The 20,429-nt window shown below is 34.3% G+C and overlaps 1 protein-coding gene across 1 annotated transcript in view; it reads right to left on the bottom strand.

Annotated features, from left to right (window-relative positions):
• Nucleotides 1-70: 70 nt before the first annotated feature.
• LOC114240289 (neuroendocrine convertase 1) overlaps nucleotides 71-20,429 on the bottom strand; it is a 28,892-nt gene continuing 8,533 nt past the window's right edge. The window contains exons 2-15 of the mRNA XM_028170764.2: nucleotides 13,190-13,294; nucleotides 12,623-12,814; nucleotides 12,407-12,553; nucleotides 10,958-11,059; nucleotides 10,711-10,828; nucleotides 9,672-9,790; nucleotides 3,396-3,475; nucleotides 3,163-3,295; nucleotides 2,895-2,995; nucleotides 2,600-2,692; nucleotides 1,704-1,826; nucleotides 1,189-1,346; nucleotides 803-936; nucleotides 71-706 (exon numbers count right to left, since the gene is read on the bottom strand). Of these exons, the coding sequence (XP_028026565.2) occupies nucleotides 377-706; nucleotides 803-936; nucleotides 1,189-1,346; nucleotides 1,704-1,826; nucleotides 2,600-2,692; nucleotides 2,895-2,995; nucleotides 3,163-3,295; nucleotides 3,396-3,475; nucleotides 9,672-9,790; nucleotides 10,711-10,828; nucleotides 10,958-11,059; nucleotides 12,407-12,553; nucleotides 12,623-12,814; nucleotides 13,190-13,294 (1,935 nt within the window). The 3' untranslated portion in view covers nucleotides 71-376. The remainder of the gene's footprint in view (nucleotides 707-802; nucleotides 937-1,188; nucleotides 1,347-1,703; nucleotides 1,827-2,599; nucleotides 2,693-2,894; nucleotides 2,996-3,162; nucleotides 3,296-3,395; nucleotides 3,476-9,671; nucleotides 9,791-10,710; nucleotides 10,829-10,957; nucleotides 11,060-12,406; nucleotides 12,554-12,622; nucleotides 12,815-13,189; nucleotides 13,295-20,429) is intronic.

The raw sequence follows: 20,429 nt of genomic DNA, 5'->3' as shown, positions 1-20,429 counted from the left end.
TCAATTTTCTACTATCTGAGCGACCTTCGCTGAATCGGTTATTTGTTGAAAACCGATTAAACCATCGATTTTTTACGATCTAATCGCAAACGTTTTTGGACATAAGCTACGGATCCCACGACTGCTTTGATCACAGAAAGAGTACTGGCAATAAATTGTGCTAATTCTTAAAGATTCGTCCAAAAGTATACAATAAAAAACATAATACAACAAGCTACAATCATACTTTATTTATATATAATAATAAATATGTAACTTAAATTATTTTTATCATCGACAATAATTATGATATGTCATAAAATTTACATACAGCACGAGATAACATTAGGTACGCTTTTTTTTCGAGATCATTGTGGAGTAAAAAATAATTTTTTATTTAAAGTCCGAAACTAGGCAGATAGTTTTTTCGGTGATGAATTCTTTGTAATTCTTTTTCAACTGCCGCGAGTACTTCTGGGTCGATTTCATTTGCGTCAAACTCCTCGGCCTCATGCGACCCTGGTACGGCAGCTGCAATATCGTCCGTAACCGTGTTCAAATCGCTGTTACGCACGCTATCGAAGTATTCGAATACGTCCCCGTAGCTGTTGTTGTTGTACTCTTTATTGTATTTCCTTGGACCGTTTCTCATGTGCTCTGGCATTTCATTAGTTCCGTGTACTATCAAACTGAATGTACCAATTTCCCCGGAATTACGTTCGTTTGTCTGTGAAATGAGAAAAATAAAAACGTGAAATTTCTCATTAGTTTATAAAGATTAAATGAAATAAATTACATAAATATAAATAAAAATATATTTTACCTTATCTTCTATGACAATTTTCCAAATTCCATTAGGGTTTTCACCCCAAGTACCCACAGACATTAGTGGCCAATTGAAAAAACCTTCATTGGATATATCAAGAGGACGTGGGCTCAAAAGCTGTATTTTGGTTCCTATAAAAATTACAAATCGTGTGTGTTTTTTTATCCCAAATGCCCAAAAAAATACAAAAAACTTTGATGGGTAACAAAAAGTTTTCCGTAGCAGGCAGAAAATCTTACAAATTTGTACTAGGCTGGCATAACTCAAAAGCGTTTGTCACATAAAAAGTGTGTCAAATGCTTACACGAAAGAACGGATATATAGCGATTTCACTTGATCATACCAAAAGTAGATAAGCAGAACAGAGAGAAAACATTACCTACCTTGCGGTGAAATCAATGAAATTTGTAACGCCCCACGACGAGTATATTTTATATTTGAAATAACTTCAACATGTTCCAAATAGTTAACAACGCAATTTTTGACGTCCAACAAAATATCAACGCCTTCCCCTGTGGTCAATTTATTTTCGTACTCCGAACTAAAAATTTCAACTTAATATCATATTATGATTAAATAATAAGGTACCTATTTAACAAAAGAACAGAATTGTAGAAATATGGATGGTCTTCTGGTCAATAAAATAAATACATAGTAAGGTTAGTGCATTCTCATAAAGTTCATTCCGTTTAGCAAAACTTAACGAATTTTTTACCAGGTAAACATACACACGGTAGAGCTTGGTCGGAATCGTCTGCGCTCAAATTTATTTTCAAAGCAACGCCTAGACTGTTTTCCGAGCAAACGGAAATAGACTAAAACGACGTATTAAATCTGCTGTGATTCTTTAATAAAAGAGAAAAATACTCTACAAAAATTCTGAAAAAAAAAAACTCACGGAGATGCTTTCACTCGACAAATCGATTTTTCTGGGACATTAGTCCAATTCAAAGCTGCTTTGACAAGTCCTCCTGCATTCATTAATCCAAATCCAAATCGAATATCAAAACGAAGTCCAACTCTAAAGCAAAGAAGGAAATAAACATATACCTACTTGACTTAAGATTTTATAAACACAAAATTGTTATTCAAATGTAATCAATATTCATTGCTCCGCTTAGGAGAAATAATAATATCTACATGAAAAAGACGAACGGACCGTTCTCTATAAATCAATATTGTTTGTTATCGCCCTCATTCCCGATCCTGCGGACAGAATGGAAAGCAGTCGACGTCGCCCAAAACACGTCATCTCGGATCCTCCCGATCCACTAACGGTGCTTTTAGGTACTTCAAGCACCGGTCACCGTTCTCATCGAACCCGTCGCTTGCGACGAAGGGCTCGACGAGTAAATTAACTCTCAGACACAGCCCAATGAGTTTCTCGCCGGATCTTCTCAGTGGGTCGCGTTTCCGATCCGGTGGTAGATTCTGCGAAGCACGGCTCTTGCTAGGGTTCGTGTTAGCAACATCGTCAGGTTGAGCCCCGTGAGCTCACCTACTAAAGTTAGGGTTACGCTGACATAGCCTCTCAAGGCTCTCAGCTTAGGTAGGAAAAAAAAGTTATCGCCCTATTACCGTTTTGTAAATTGGTGAAAGGGCATATAACAATCCGAAACATTAATGTGCTCTTATCTCATAATACATTCCTATTTGCCACAATCTGCCATACATATTCACATTTTATTATCTATGGGCTCCCGAAACGGATATTGTTTAGACTATGGGGATGCTCAAACTTACAACGTTTTTTTCTGTTAGCTTTTCTGCATAAATAGATGAATTTATTTTTACCGATTCAATTGCCATCCAGGATTCGCTGACAACGGTGCATATTCCGAGGTCCAGACTATCAAGTGCTGAACGTCTCGCCACGTGAGATTTGGACTGTGAAATTAACAATTAAATTAAAAATATGTGCATTGTTGTAACATTTTCAAATTCAATCCGATTCTTTGGCCACGATAAAAGCGTTTTGTGTTCAATTAATTGTCCAAAGAAGATGTTTTTTGTTTCCGAGGAATCTGAAAACCACGGAATTCCGTTTTTCGAAGTACTAGGCTCGCATAAATAATGAAGAGTTTCATACTTAGCTTCTAGGGCGAGTGCGATAATACCAGCCGCTAAAGGTGCAGCTGCGGATGTCCCGGTGTGACTAAGCGTGCATGAGTCTCCTGTGTCCGTAGTGGCCTATAACAAAATTAATTAAGATTTATGATTATAACCTTTGAATCACATACTCTACATTTATTAATTATAATGAATGCAAACACGAGATTGCAACCTAAAAGTATTTTAAAAACACTGATTTATCTACTACGTTATTACTCACAATAAAAATCAAATAAAACTCTTACGATTTTCTGATCTTTGTATGCACCAGACGAATAAGCGGCAGCGAGAGTAGAAGAACAGATCTCCCCGTACCAGGGAAATAGTCCGTGCTGGGAGGCGCTTCCAATTGATACGGTATAAATACTGGATGAATAACTGTAATAATATAATATTTGATCTTAGATTGCTATCTAAAACGCTATTTTAGTTTCTCAACGACATAATTAACTGTCATCTACATAAATTCTTTGAATACCCGTCGCAGTTGCAATTATCGCTATGTCCGCCGCCATTACCGTTCGCCCAAACATAGATGGCGCCTTTGCCGCCTCGACCCTGCAAAAATGACGAATATTTTAGAATTATACACCTAATTTATGTGTATTATCTATGTTATATACCCTACAATTCATCAGACGAATAAATTTTATAGCGATCGGACATAATCAATTAAATATTTAATCACACAAAAATAGCGGATGATGAGAATTTATTTTGGTGACGGCAAACATTTCGTTCTCCTCATTTGAATTTGTTTGCTTTGCCTCATATCCGGCCGTCCCGGTGTCTGTCCACGTTACGTCTTACGTCATAGTTTCCCAATGCTACCAGTGTGCTTAGTGCGAGTTTTGTAACGCTCTCGATAGCGAGCCAGTTTGCTCAAATTTGTATGCAATTGGAACAGCGCCCCTACCGGCAAACGTACCCGGTGTTATTTTGTGAGTGCGAGTTCATATTAACGTTGTGATCTCGTAACCGAGTAATTTTACCGAAATTAGTACCACGAATGACATTTGTGCGAGTGCGTGTTACAAATTAGTGGGTTTTAACGTTTCGATCGAGTATTTCTTTAGTAGTTCTATTTTTCCAACTAGAGAGGCAAAAGTATCATGCCATAAAGCCTAATCTTTTTTTATGAAAAATGATAATATGGAGTGAAATGGATTTGATTAATTTGAAGTATTAATCAATTGGCATGGAATGAAATGAAATGAGATCAGATAATATGGGATAAAATATAATCTCTGCAAAATGCTGATTATATACTGAGATTTTTTTCAGTGGACCTTTTCGAAGACTTCGAGAAGCTACGTCCAGCGGTTTTGTTTAATTTTTTAAATTTTCGCACTTTCGCAGATACTAAACAGTTAATAAACCCACGTTACTTTGTTATTGTATAGATGGGTGGACGAGCTCCCGGCCCACCTAATCTTAAGTGGTTACCGGAGCCCATAGACATCTACAACGCAAATGCCGCCTCCCACCTTGAAATATTAGTTCTAAGGTCTCAGTATAGTTACAACGGTTGTCCCACCCTTCAAACCGAAACGCATTACTGCTTCACGGCAAAAATAGGCAGGGTGGTGATACCTACCCGTGCGGACTCACAAGACGTCCTACCACCAGTAATTACGCAAATTAATTTTGCGGGTTTGATTTTTTTTACATGATGCTATTCCTTTACAGTGAAAGTCAATCGTAAACATTTGATAAGTACGTATTTCATTAGAAAAATTGATACCCGCCGGCGGGATTAGAACACCGGTGCATTGCAAGATACGAATACACCGGACGCCTTAACCTTTAGGCCAGGACGGTCTCAAAATTACACTTATACACGAAGAAATATTAAATACGCATTAACTAAGAAACATTAAATAGACAAAATAAAACAATTCACACAATTTAGCTCCTCGCGGTCCCTCCAAAATGTCTTTTCATCTTTTTTTCCTAGTTGTTCAATTGTAAATGAATAAATCAAAATCAAATCGAGTTTACGTTCTATACGGTGAAAAATGAAGAATTGTGAGTGTGAGTTGAGATATGCTACTCGCTTCGCAGGGCGTTTATTCACCGAGAGCAGCAATAATATCATTTCTCGTATATTGGTAGCACGTGATGTTTTGGCATTAGACCGTCTAAATGAAATACAACGCATTTTAACAGCATTTTAATGGGAACCACTACTTTCAAAATTATTCGGGTAATGTCACGTGTTCAATACTATTTTGTACCTTTAGAATTAAAGCGGCTCAACCTAAAATTCGTAGTTTCTGGTAAACTTCAATATTGTAATACAATAATTGTATTTTTTTAGTTTTTCGGTTTAAACACTTTAAGGCATGCCATTTTATTTGAAAAAGACAGAAAGAGTACTTTGTCCTTTTCTAGACTAAAAGAGACTGTTTAATTTTATAAGCTGATAGAATAATATAGAAAAGAATAATAGGATACCCTCTAATCGTCACATTGGAAAAAGGTATGGCTTTATCATTTAAATTATTTTTTATTGCACTTATAAAACTAATTTAATTTACAATATGTAACTACATATATCTATAACTAATCCGTACTTGTCAAATTCCTCATAAATTGTCAATATTCTTAATAAAATTCCTATTAATAATATACAAGTGCAAATGTTGAGCTGCTTGCCAGAAATGATATAATAGTGTTTTGTTTTTTTGTTGTTTCCTTGTAGGCTGCCTGTAATAATCTAAATCTGTGTGAAAGGCAATAAATGATTTTATTATTATCTACTAATGGTAGTCCAGTGGTCGAAATTTGACCATAATTTATTTAAATTTTTAAGTTTGAACATTATTATAGTTCTATTGTCACCTTTCTATTATCATCATTTCTATAATAATCATTGCTCTATGTCGCCAAGGCTACATTATAGAAAAATAATATTAAAGACAAAAAATATTAATCTATTCTCAATTTGACCACAGATTGATAAATCAATAAACAAAAAAAGTATAAATGCATGTGTGTGTGCGTGTGTGTGTGTCAAATACATGGTAATGTGTGTAAGGTTTTTTTATTCATTTAGTTTATTTTTATATTGTTTATGCACAATAAAAAAAAAAATAGCAATCTGCACTACTTCTCTATATTCTCTATGAGTGTGGGAAATTTCATACTTCTCCGTCCGCGCAATTTTCGTGAAAAGGAGTCCAACATTTTTGCTGCACGTATTACCTACTTAAAATGTAGGTTCTTAATAATAATACATAAGTGTTTTGAAATATAAAACTAATCTTAAATTTTTTAGTTATACCACTTCCATTCTAAGGGTGCAATTTCGTAAACAAACTTTGCCGTAATGGCGTAACCTTTAAAATACACGAAAACTGCCCAGCATAAACATATTTTTTTAGTAACTTTAATAGAAGTATTAGAATTAGAAGTTTATTATAGAATTTATTTAATTGTAATTACATATTTAGACATACTTAACATAATTAATCTTGGAATAGGTAATTATTTCAGCTTTTTTTAATTAAAGAAATTATGTTTTACATAGGTTTAATCTTTTACCCGTTGAACGTTTATAAAATGATTGTATTTACGGTAATAGTGTTGATGATCTTCATTAGGTGGCCCAAATATACTAAAATTATTACGAGCATCCATCCTTATTTATAAATGTGTAAAGAAGCAAAATTATTATTACATTGTTCAAATTTCTATATAATTTATAAATATAAATCTGTACGTATGTACCTGTAAATATGTATATTGCGCGCGCGTGTGTGTGTGTGTGTGTACGCGTGTGTATGTGCGTGTGTGTATATATTTCTATAATAGATAGATACACAGTGTGCAATTCATTTCGAAATTATTCTTGCCCATCTAATGGTTGTCTGGAAGAGATCACTCTTAGCGATAAGACCAAGAAAAAATGTTTCAAAATATTTATTCATTTTGTGTACAATAAAGAATACTCTTTCACTGGTGGTAGGACCTCTTGGGAGTCCACACGGGTAGGTACCACCACCCCGCCTATTTCCGCCGTGAAGCAATAATGCGTTTCGGTTCGAAGGGTGGGGTAGCCGTTGTAACTATACTGAGACCTTAGAACTTATATCTCGAGGTGGGTGGCGCATTTACGTTGTAGATGTCTATGGGCTCCAGTAACCACTTAACATCAGGTGGGCTGTGAGCTCGTCCATCCATCTAAGCAATAAAAAAAAAACAACTCTATCTCGCTCTCTCTCTCTCATCAAAGAACTCTTTAAAAAAAAGCAATGATTTAATAAGAATTAAATGAAAAAGCAAAGAATTAATATGTATTTACAACTAGCTAGACGTCTATAAAATTTTGTAACCGAAAAAATATATGTGTATAAACGATTAGAATAGATAAAACCTTAAAAAACAACATTATTATTAAAAACGAAAGAAAAAATCTTGATATTGTATTGGTTTCACGGCAAAATTTTTAGTGACTACTTAACTTGCTTGAAAGTGAAGAAATACTCTCAAAATCCATTAATTTGTAACTCGCACTCGCACATACAATAATCGAGAGGCTCACTTTGGTAAAGCTATTCGATACATGAGACAGCAACATAAACAAACTTTCTCTCTCCCACAAAATGGGATTCATAAGTTTACCACTAGGTGGCACTGATACAACCTCACACAAATTAAACATAACATTAACATCGATTGAGTAATTAAAAAAACTCTCACTAAGTACAGGTACATTACCCATTACCCGACTAATTATAAATATCGTTAGAAAGCTTGGCATTTCAATTAAACGCCTTAAAAACAAACCTTGCGTGCTACCAATATAAAAGAAAAAAATATCGCTTTTCAAGATGAATAAACGTCCTGCAAATCGACTAACTCGCACTCAGAGCTCCGCACGTTTCACCGTGAAGAGCGTACACTCGATGCGAGTCATTCGATTCGATTTTTGAAACTCGCACTAAGCCTACAGGACAACATAGGCGCATGGAAGTGATAATATCGCGAACCAAACAACCGCGGTCGCTACAAACGCCTACATACATTACACATTCAACGCTGTTGATACGATTTTGCTATGTGAAACTCGTGCGTAATGTCGTTAAAATGTTGTTTTTTTTCTCAACTAACTCAGGCTACTGTAAGTATTTTAAATATTTTTTTGATTATCTTCTATATAAAATTCTCGTGTCACAATGTTAGTTACCATACTCCTCTGAAACGGTTTGACCGATTTTTATGAAATTTTATATGCGTGTTAAGTAGGTCTGAGAATCGGCTACTATTTATTTTTTATACTCCTAGCATACATGCATACACATGCATATTTTTCATACAACGTTTGCCGGGTCAGCTAGTTATAATATAAATTTTGATTTTAAACCTGATTTTCTGTAAATCTACTTAATTATAAATATGTAAAACTCCAATTAGATTTATCAATATATCCAAATATAAAATACAATAAAATTATAATGTAATATAAAAAATATATATTGCACGTGTTTTTTAAAAAAAACGACCCCCTCCCTCTTAAGTCTTATGTGTCATAAGTAATTGAATTGATTGCTTACAATAATTTAAGCATATCTCCAAGCTAGTTTAAGCATTGGCACGTTGTTTTATTCTACAGATCTTTAGTATGAATGTATCAAATATGAGGCTCGAAATTGGTACAAAAAATTATGTTTAACTAAGATTTTACAGAATATGTACTCGGAAGTGTTGTAATTTTAGAAGGAACTAGGCATTCGTTCCAATAAAAAAAAGTTAGATATTTGGAAGAAAAATATCGAAAACGATATTCATAAATGAACACGTATGCTCCATGCTACCGGTAGTAAGACGTCTTGTGAGTCCGCGCGAGTAGGTACCACCACCCTGCCTATTTCTGTCGTGAAGCAGTAATGCGTTTCGGTTTGAAGGGTGGGGCCAGCCGTGATGTCCATGGGCTCCGATAACTACTTAACACCAGGTGGGTCGTGAGTTCGTCCATCCTTCTAAGCATAAAAAAAATACAAGTAAGTATGGATGCGACTTATTTAATTAAAAATCCTTTGTCTTTTTTTGACACCTATTTTTTTTAACTATTTATAAGTCAAATAAACAATCGTTTTACTGATTTTGTGCTTGAAGAGACAAAAAATAATATTTGAGGAAACATTAAAAAATCTAACTAAATATGTCCTATATCGTTTTTTTTAAATATATATAAATTAGTTCAACGTAGACATTGGCTTATGCAAATAATTCAATCACTGCTATAAAAATCAAATAACTAAAACAACAAATAAGAAATTATTAAAAAAACATTAAAAAACCAAAATCCACTTACAAATATAGAATGAATAACTAGGCCGTTGCTTCTTCAAAGCTTGTTTTTGACTTAAAATGTAAAGAATATAGGTATCCGTGTTAGTAAATAAAATCAAATATTACTTACTATTTCCATGATTTTTCGAGAAACCACCAAAACTTTCAAAATTGTGCACAAACAGAGGACTAATACACTCCCTAAATAAAATACAATCATTTTTTTTGTGAGAAATTACATATGAGAGAGAGAACCTGTTCTTTGTTATACACTTTAAAGACTGTTAGAAAGAGTAAGATCTATATTAAAACAAGTGACAGATATACCTATTAACCCCATCCAAATTTTGGACTTAAGTTACGTCGTTTCTCTTCAATTTCTACCAGGACTACATGAAAGAAAGGAGAGTTGTTATTACACTATTTGGAAACTATTTGTTTTTTTCTCTTTACTTACCGTTTCGACACCTTTCTTGAATGCCTCCATCGCCAAATGACCAGGTCCTTCAACGGTTCTTCCGTCGTCATTAGGTCCCCACGAGGCACTGTAAATATCGACCTTATCAACAGCATATCCTGTGAAGAAAAAAATAAAAGTTTTGAAGTGATTTCAATGAACTTTTTTTTAAAAACATACTAAGCATAAGAAAAATCAAGGTCGGCTCACAAGTACATTTTAAGAAAAATGAAAAAATCGAAATAGGCGTAAACAATTTTTTTTACTTTTTTTCCCCATCTATTCGCTGATAGCAAGCATATTTATTATAGACTATTTATGAAGCTATTCCAGCCACGCGCGGACAGTAAGTGAGTGAGTTCACGGGCTCTACCTACGAGAATTTGCTAATACTAGTCTTAGTAAGAGCAGTGCTTTGCAGAATCTATCACCGGATCGGAATCGCGATCCGCGAGAAGATCCCGGCAGAAATTTAGCGGGTTGCCGTGACTTTGACCATTTTTTAACCTTAGGATAAGATAGACAAATAAATCAAAACGCTTTTTCTTAAACAACAGCTGTCAGTTTAACAAGCTATAGTCCATTAACTTTGAAACCACTAGGACTACATAGAATAGGAAGATCTCGCTGAAACACCAAATAAAAAGTTTTATTATTTACTATAGATGGCGCTGTTATAAATTTTAAGCGGCTTTGTATTGGTGTGAATTGTACAATCTGTAATATGTATTACAAAACATTTATCAAAAATAATGGTTTTTATTGACAATAAATAAAAATGAGGATTTGTATTCTTATATTGAATTGTATATAAATATCAAATCTACTATAGGTACTCTAAATACGTGTACTTATGCATATGTATGTATTTAATACTAATAATAATATTATCTTGAATCTTTGGCATCTTCTGCCAGCGCCATCTTTAGAGACTAGAAGTAAAAAGCTCATAGATTTGAGAAATAAAACCGCGACATTTTAAGCTCAACATGGCGACCGTAAATACCAGGAACGCATAAACCCATAGAGTTATACTTACCTATTGCCTCCCCCTCAATCCGGTCGGTGATAGCTCCATCGAGCATACGTACACCGCCCACTTTCGCCCCCCACGCCACGCCCACTCCACATTTCACATTGTTCGCGGTCATTGCTATCTGACGAATGAAGAGAAAACAATATCGTTGTTTAATTTAGCATTATCTAAATTATTGTCTATAGTCATTCATTATACATATAATATGATCAAAAATGGATAACAGAATCTCAATGTGACAAGAACATACTTCGCCAGCGCAACGTGTGCCGTGAGAATTTTTCATAACTTTCTGGTACCTCGGGAAAGGGTCCGAATCTCTATCATTGCAGTCCCAACTTATTTCTGGATCCTAGAAAATAATTAAAAATGTAAACAAGTTAATTCACATAAGCTAACTTAACTAACATCTTACTAACTAAATTAACTAACTACCTACACCTACTAACTAACTACTTTTGCAGCAAGTCTTCAGACGCATTATAAAGATGTGCGTCATATCGGCCGCGAAGTTACTAGGATCTCATAAACAACAGGAGTTGCCAACGGCTGCTGTAGAGCAGATTAGATTGTAGATTGGCTTATTATGTATGTGGTTAATGTGATATAATTTCCGACATTTTTATCGAAACTAGTGGTCAGCCAGCGGTCGAAATTCTACCATAATTATTAATTTAAATTATAAGTTTAAACATTATTATGATTCTATTGTCAAAGGCTTTATTTCTATAATCACAGATTTCGCCGAGACTTACACTGTAGTTATTTAATATTAAAGACAAACAATATTAATTTAATCTCAATTTGACCATAGACTTTAAACATTAACAAAAGTTTGATACAAAAGAGTATATATGCGTGTGTGTGTCAAACACATGATTTAATTTATTTTTTATGCATAATTAAAAAACTAAATTAGCATTCTGCACTTCTATTTATTTATATTCTCTTTAATTGTGGGAAATTTCATACTCCGCCGCGCCGTCCGTGTAATTTTTGTAAAAAGGCGTAAAGTTTTTGCTTCACGTATTAATTAATAATACGGATATGTGAACAATAAAACACTGGTAATAACTTGAATTTAAATTTTGCAAAATAGCGGTTAGAAAAATAAAAGTTACATGATTTATAGTTACTTGTTTCTATTAAAATTTTTGCTTTGTTCCCTAATGTGGTAAACAAACTTTATTTATGATAATAATTCAATAGACCCGTGCGGGATAATTTTTTCAATACTTTCAATAGCATTATGTAGGTTTTGTGGAAAAACAATTTATTTTTAGTTTTAATTAGTCGTAATTTTTTTAATCCTTGAGAACTTTGATTTTTAGGTTTTCCGTTGAACTCAGTGCTACTTACTTATTATACAATATAATCAATAAACCAACCTGAAAGTTCCAAACAGAAACTGTATTTTAAATTAAAATTTTTAAACTAAGCTAGACTAAAATCGTATCTGCTAAAAAAACAACATACTTTTTAGCAGATACGATTTTTTACTTCTGTAAGTCAAATTGTTCTTGGAATCTACCAAGGAGGCAGATCGTGCAAGAAGTTTTAATTATACACTGATCATTCTGTGAGTGATTGAGAGAGAGAGAGAGAGAGAGAGTTCTAGTTCAGAAAGACGGAATCTAGGTTTGTGTATCTCTTTCGTTTCAAACAAGAGACTGGTTTTATTAGGATAACATAAACTCACGTAGTTGGCTCGGAGATCCGTGTGATTGTGTTCAATGCCATCATCAAGTACAGAAACACGAACACCTTTTCCATTGAATCCCGATTTGTAGACTGGCAACACATTTAAATCTAAACGAGGCAGTTTAGACGACGTGCGGGTATCTTGCTAGAACGTTTAATATTTTCAATAGCAATTAAAAATAAACTTAAAAGTGATTATTTTAAAGTTTCTTACCAAATACCACTGATTACTCCATAGTTCGTCATTGAACTCATATTTAGAATATGAATATGGGCCATTTCTCTTCTCCATAAGTTTGTTGTTATTCTTTTGAATTCTCTTGACTCTGTGTAGAGTTTGATCAGGTCCGGGTGAAGCGAGCCTTTTGACACGAGACTTACTAAACAATTGTTCGGCCCATCGTACCTGTAAAATATATGCCTTATTAAGAAAAAATCTTTTAATTTGTCTAATGGCTCTAGCACTATTCCGGAAATCGATTGTTATTTTTATGATAAATTATTAATTTTTTAAATTAAATAAAATATATTTTTGTTAAAATGATAATATATGATGTAACTTTTTTGATGAGCAATTTATGTTGATTATGATTTATTTATGCATGTGGCAAATCACAATAAAATACAAGTGGAATAATTTATTTCAGTGAGTTTATTGACCTAGTTTTTCTCACTCATCTTTGGCCAAAAAATAAAAAACCTTGCAAATTCGCCGACCACGTGTATTCTCAGTACGAAGCTACCAGGCAAACATAGGTGAATGAAAGTTTAGCTTACCCACCCTTCGATCTTGTACTAGCGTCGACGTGTGATGCGAGCTAGGGGTACGGCGTTGCTTCACGTGTTCGTATTTCAAAAATACGTATGTGTTCGGGAAACCCTGTACCTGTTTGTGAGAATATCTAAATATAATAATTACGTGTAGGTAGGTTGAACTGAAAGCGCAAGTAGACAATGAAAATTCAACTTATTTATTTAGAACTATTAAAGTATAATCATATTTATACTTCTTTATAGACAATAACGAAATTTAATTAGATCTTAATGTATTTTACTTATTTAATAATAATTTTTAATTTGTGAAAAATTGTTAAAAAATTTATTGTCAAATTGAGAACCTAGACGGCAGATTAACAATACTCTGTAAACCAGAGAGCCCTTTGCTTGTCAAAATTAACTTCTGCTCCCTTATTAAGCCCTGGTACATGACGCCTGAAACAATGGGATGTAGGCGGCGCCCAAAAACGTTTTTTCTTCTCGTTTTATAGACTCATTCCGAGGTCCGTAGCATTGTTAATGATAGGGTACACGGTTGTGCATGTTTCTCCGTAGCAATTACTATAGTATTATGATTTTAGATTTGATGGTCTTAAGATGGCTGAAGCTGGCAGATATTTCAAACCCTCATGTAAGTGAAATAAGAGAAATTCCATTCTTTGTTTTCCCCTAGCTATTCGCTGGTAGAATATAAGGGCTATTCAATCTACGGTCACAAACTTAACCTGGGAGAATCTATCACTAGATCGGAATCGCAACCCACTGGGTAATTCCGGCGAAAAACTCTGTATCTATGGATTAGTTCGCTCGTCGAATTCTTCGTCATAATCGTCCGTCGACGAGAAAATTCTATTCATTTCAATAATGTCGATTTAAGGATGAATATGGAGTATGAATATAAAAATTAACTTCAATAGTGTGTGTAACATTCACAAAGTAGAAGATAACTGTGATTTTTTTAACTTATCCGAAACAAACAACTCAAATGTAAATAAAAATATAGCTCCGTCATTATTATTTTATTAGTTTTGATGACCACAGGCCACGACGCCGCGCCGCGCCGTGGGCATGTGTACCCAAAAATTGCAATAAAATCATTGATTTAAATACTGTCTGAATAAAATTATTAAAAATAAATTACTAAGTAGTATAAAGTTAGTAATGTGGTTTTTAAACGAAAAAAATCTTGCGTAAGATCACAGATCGAAATCAAACTTATTTATGTGTTTTTTCTTATTTCATATTAATCCGAATTAACAAATTTATTGTATCCATATTCCATTTCGTTGATACGTGTGCAAATCTTAAAATGGACGACTTGAAGTTTAGTTCAGAAGTACATTTTCACGCTTTATCAAACAAAATCACACAAATCTAGAATAATCTCCTATTGTTTACATTGTGATAATATGACGTATTCATATGTCACCAAGGGGATTACGAGTAATCTTATAAAACCATTCTTCACTTTTAGTATTTTACTCATTCTCTATTTTAATTTGTGAGAAATTCGTCTGAACGTCTTCAACAAACTTCCGAAGCGAAGTCCTTATATGCGTCACTACTATATATTCATATATCCGCTACACCTCGCCAAGTCAGAACTAAATATTCGGCTAGTGTGTCATCACTTTATAATTCGAAGGTAATTCGTACAATCTGGGGATAGAGAAGGGAAGAGATAGGAAAAAAATTACCATCTGACCCCAAACCAACACTGGCGGATTTGCAGAGTCAGGTAGCATAGCTCGTTGCTGTCAATCAAGAAAAATCTATTCCACCTCTTCCATTCGGGTATGCTCAAAACTGCCGTAATGTGTGCTACTCTTAGTTACCTCAGCGCTCACCTCTTTACATATCTTGGATTGTACCAGATGTCCGACAGTACGGGTTTCTATCACAGCCGTTAAGCCAACGATTTTGTTATGGATGTTCCAAATTGCTAAGTGAAGAGCAACCTAGGCCAAATCTCTAGTCTTAATTCTTGAAATCCCACTGATTAAAATATTTTGTGAAGGAAACGGTACATTTGTGTGCGTGTGTGACGTTCCGTTCTTCCAATCGTAAGCTTTCTCAAACATTTCCTTCATTCATTTGAAAATATTTTATTTGAATAAACAATTGTAATTAAATGTAAGCACACACGTACAACAAAATAATATTTAAACATAAACAACAACACGTCATATTAGTTAATGCTGTTATCGTAAAACCCTGCTGATAAAATGGCTCGGAGTTGACGTTCCGAGTCGACGACCGCATAGCATATATTGCGGAACGTTATCACGAATGTCACACATGTGTCAATTTAGTAAATGATGCCGTCATACGGTGTCTCAAACACACATATGTACCAGGGCGGTATAAAACGAAAGAGTTGTTTCGTTAACACGTGTGTACATGATCACGCATGCGCAGCGCGTGTGTAGGCTTGGCCACATCTGTTTCAAATTTAGATTCGTGTGCGTTTAAATAACTAAACCACAATGTTTACAGTGAAATGTTATTAAAATAATAGTTGAAACAACTAAGTGAATTTCAAAATCAGATATTGAGTCGCTTTCATTTTATTTAGATAACACATTAATACATATATTTTTTTAATTTGATGATTGTGCATGTTCATTTTACAATGCTTAAATTTTTATCACCGTTGTTTTGTTGGTTACTATCGCACACAATCTTGTACATCTCAACACGTCCACAACTTTCATAATATGTTTACGTGAAATATTCACACATATAGAAAGAAAATACAAGACGAAACATAGTAGTAGTAGTAGTACATAGTCGACACAAGCGACGAGGAATGTATGGACACGTAATATGGACACCACACTAGCTCAGCACGTGTCAATCTGTGCGGACATGTGAGTTTCCCGAGTCACATGTGTACCAGGACTTTAGAACCGACGAGGAGATCGAACGCACATATGGCTATAATAGATGTGTATGTTGGGAACGAGGGTGAACTCGTGATAGGCGGGCCTTAGTAGGAAGGGTTGTGTAAAATGAACAGATTGATGTAGCTTTTACATTAAACCTAACCGAACTGGTCTTTGGGTGGATTAAGCACGTACGGATAATAGTACTCGATAGTATTTATTTATTTATTTATACTTTATGCACAAAACAAAACTTGTACACAGGCGGACTTAATGCCACGGGTATTCTCTTCCAGTCGACCATAAGGTGGTGCAGAGATAACAAACAACAACAAAACAAAAAAAAAGAACAAACTCAAAACAAAAATCTTCCTTAAAATAACATCTCAGTATTATAGAATACAGATACTACAATTTAATATACCTATGTATAAAATAGTAAAATACATACATACACATAATTACACACAATAATATACATGTAAAGTAATAATATATAAATACACATGAAAATACACAATTTAGTATTATAGTTAAGAATGGCTAAAAGTAAATATATATATAAATTAGTTTGGAGATGATTCTTCCAGTTTTTTGTGGATGTATTCGCGAACTACTATCCCATTTCTGCCGCGATGCATTACGAATATTACATTCACGTTTATTAGAAACTATACGTTAATCTAAAACTGACCATACCATTATTCCCATTATTCACAGTTATGACAATTTTCAACTAGGAAATGAAATTTGTTTAAAGAAAGTGTGTTTGCCCATACTCTGTAGTATTAAAACTTCTGTCGCAAATATATAAATGGTCATCTCTTAAGAAGGTAGCAATTAATTAATAATTAACTAATTAATTTAATCACAAAGATGAATACATCTCACAGTTATTTTCATTGGTTTTCGCGAAATGTATATTATAAAAATATACGTTTATCATAATAATATATATCAATTTAAAATTACTTTTACGGGCTTTTTTTAATTGTCATTTTATTATTACTAGAGGTCCCGCAGTAGTCGAAATTCGACTATAATTAATTGGAATTGTAAGTTTGTACACTATTATGATTGTATTTTATACTTCTATAATCACAAATTTCGCCAAGACTACACTATAAAAAATATTAACAAAGACAAACAATATTTAATCTATTCTCAATTTGACAACAGACGTCAAGAAAAAAAGTTTAACAATAAATAGTATGCATGCGTGTGTGCGTCAAATACACGGTATGTAGTGTGTGTAATGTTTTCTTTATTGATTTAATGTATCTTTTATGCATTATTTTAAAAAAAATATTAGCATTGTGCACTTCTTCTCTATATTCTCTATAAGTGTGGAAAATTTCATACTCCTCCGTCCGCGCAATTTTCGTAAAAAGGGATACAAAGTTTTTGCTTCACGTATTAATATATAGATAACTAGCGACCCGCCCTCGCTTCGCTTCGGAAACATTAAAACACACATGAAACCAAAAAAATAAAATAAAAAATAAATAAAAAAAAGTAGCCTATGTTCATCAGGGACAATGTCGGCTTCTAATGGAAAAATAATTTTTCAAATCGGTCCAGTAGTTTCGGAGCCTATTCGAAACAAACAAACAAACAAATCATTCCTCTTTATAATATTAGTATAGATAGATGTTAATATAATATAATTTATACTGACGAAAACTATTCATAAAGTATTGGAGATATCGGAAATAATATTTTATTAAAAATAATAAAAGCTTTAAGAGATGTTTGACTATTTGAATTTGAATACCTAATTTGTTGGCTTGTGAAGTAATATATTATAATGTTAATCACCTTTTTATTTAAGTAAAAATAAATTCATTTCAAATAATATTTGTATAATAGGTATATATTTATGTATATGTATATGTACTTATATTGACGTATTACTGGTGCCGAATACAAACACAAAATATTAAGCTTAAAAACAAACATGAAATGGAATTTAACGTTTTCTAGAGAACGTAGGGGTATTTCTCCGGTCATATTTATAATTCAACGAACTTTGAGGTGGATCTTCAGGGTTAGGCAACGGAACTGCTGTGGTCATCCGCTGACGTCCCAAAACGGCAGTGACCGCTCACAATCAGAGTCGTATGTTCGTCTGTCAGTAAAGAGATGCTTGAAGTACCTACATTTATAAAAAATCTTAATAAAGGTGTCCTTCTTACAATAATATTTATTGCATACTAGCTGACCCGGCAGACTTCGTAGTGCCTCAATCGATAAATAAAAGACACATCAAGGGGACACATCAAAGGAAAAACAACATTGTTTGTTTTTATATAATTCCGAGCTTTTTTATATTTTCTCACCTTTTAAACCTTCCCTGGACTTCCACGAATAATTCAAGACAAAAATTAGCCAAATCGGTCCAGCCGTTCTCGAGTTTTAGCGAGACTAACGAACAGCAATTCATTTTTCTATACTAATATTATAAAGAGGAATGATTTGTTTGTTTGTTTGTTTCGAATAGGCTCCGAAACTACTGGACCGATTTGAAAAATTCTTTTTCCATTAGAAGCCGACATTGTCCCTGATGAACATAGGCTACTTTTTTTATTTTTTTTTTTATTTTTTTTGGCTTCATGTGTGTTTTAATGTTTCCGAAGCGAAGCGAGGGCGGGTCGCTAGTATATAATATAGAGACACACCGCGCAATGAAACAGCAAAAAAAGTTTTTACTTTGTAGTTTTTTAATACAGTTTCGATTCCAGGATCCTTCTTCTCCTTCCTAATTATTTAATTATCTATTTTTTCCTCCCGTATTTGCACAGAATATTACACGTCATCTCGGATCCTCCCGATCCACTAACGGTGTTCCAGGTACTTCAAGCACCGGTCACCGTCCTCGTCGAACCCGTCGCTTGCGACGAAGGGCTCGACGAGTAAATTAACTCTCAGACACAGCCCACTGAGTTTCTCGCCGGATCTTCTCAGTGGGTCGCGTTTCCGATCCGGTGGTAGATTCTGCGAAGCACGGCTCTTGCTAGGGTTCGTGTTAGCAACGTCATCAAGTTTGAGCCCCGTGAGCTCACCTACAAACGTTAGAGTGAAGCTGAAATAGCCTCTCAAGGCTATCAGCATAGATAGGAAAGAAAAAAAACAGAATATTCTGGGTCAGTTCTCTCACGGTGTAACAGGCGCTCAGAATCACGAGCATGTTTAGACAACAGTGTCACTAGAGTTTTTTATAACAGACGCACAGTTTCATGGCGTACCTATTAGTATGTTAAAATAATATGCAGATGTCGCGTTATCAATGGACATGCTAATATTTCAGGTCCGAATACGAATGAGTTACATAACATCGCGTGCGACCTCGTGGCGTCTGACTTCGATTAACCCCTCAACGTTTATGTCAACCTAATACTTGCAGCGTTTTTATTGGAATTTTTGTGTTTTTAAAATATTTTATTATTATTAAAATCTTAATTATATATTTAATAATTCGCCACAAAATTGTCACAAATGTGGATAAAACGCCTGAATGCTTCATTAAAACAATATTCATTAATTTGAAGATTTGCTACGAATATTTTAGACAACTCATTTATGTTAATTTTTTTCATTGAATTTGTTCCATTCCATTTTTGAACCATTTCTTAAGTATACTTACTAACGGACCGAGATCATACCTGACCTGGAGTTAAGTGGATACCAGAGACAATAGGTTAACAAGATGCCTTCACTAACCTTGAAACATGAAATTGTCTCAATTATATTTTATATATCAACCGCCTCTTCAAACTGGAACGCTTCGCATTTGCAGGGCGTCAGTAAAAATGCTACTTAAAATTTTTGCAAAAACGGCTACAGTCTCACGGTTGATCAATCATTCCTGATCCTGCGGACCGAATGGTAAACAGCGAGGTCGCCCTAAGCACGTTATTTCGGATCCTCCCGATCCACTAACGGTGCTTCTGGGAACCTCAAGCATCGGTCATCATTCTCGTCGAACCCTTTGTTTGCGACGAAGGGCTCGGCGAGTAAATTAACCCACAGGCACAGCACACTGAGTTTCTCGAAAGATCTTCTCAGTGAGTCGCGTTTTCGATCCGGTGGTAGATTCTGCGAAGCACTGCTCTTGCTAAGACTAGTGTTATCAACGTCCTCAGGTTAGAGCCCCGTGAGCTCATCTACTCATTTGGCTATGCTGGCATACCCCTCTAAGGCTACCAGCTTAAGTAGGAAAAAAAGCTTGATCCAACGCAAACGAAGGCATCAGATTTATTTTATAACAAAATTAAATACATAAATAATAATCTATATCTATACTAATATATAAATCTACAGTGGTTTTTACGGATGTTCGGTTATAACTACTGAACCATG

This window comes from Bombyx mandarina, chromosome 21 (genome assembly GCF_030267445.1).
Source record: "Bombyx mandarina strain Sakado chromosome 21, ASM3026744v2".
NCBI lineage: Eukaryota > Metazoa > Arthropoda > Insecta > Lepidoptera > Bombycidae > Bombyx > Bombyx mandarina.
This window is presented reverse-complemented; position numbering and strand designations above follow the sequence as displayed.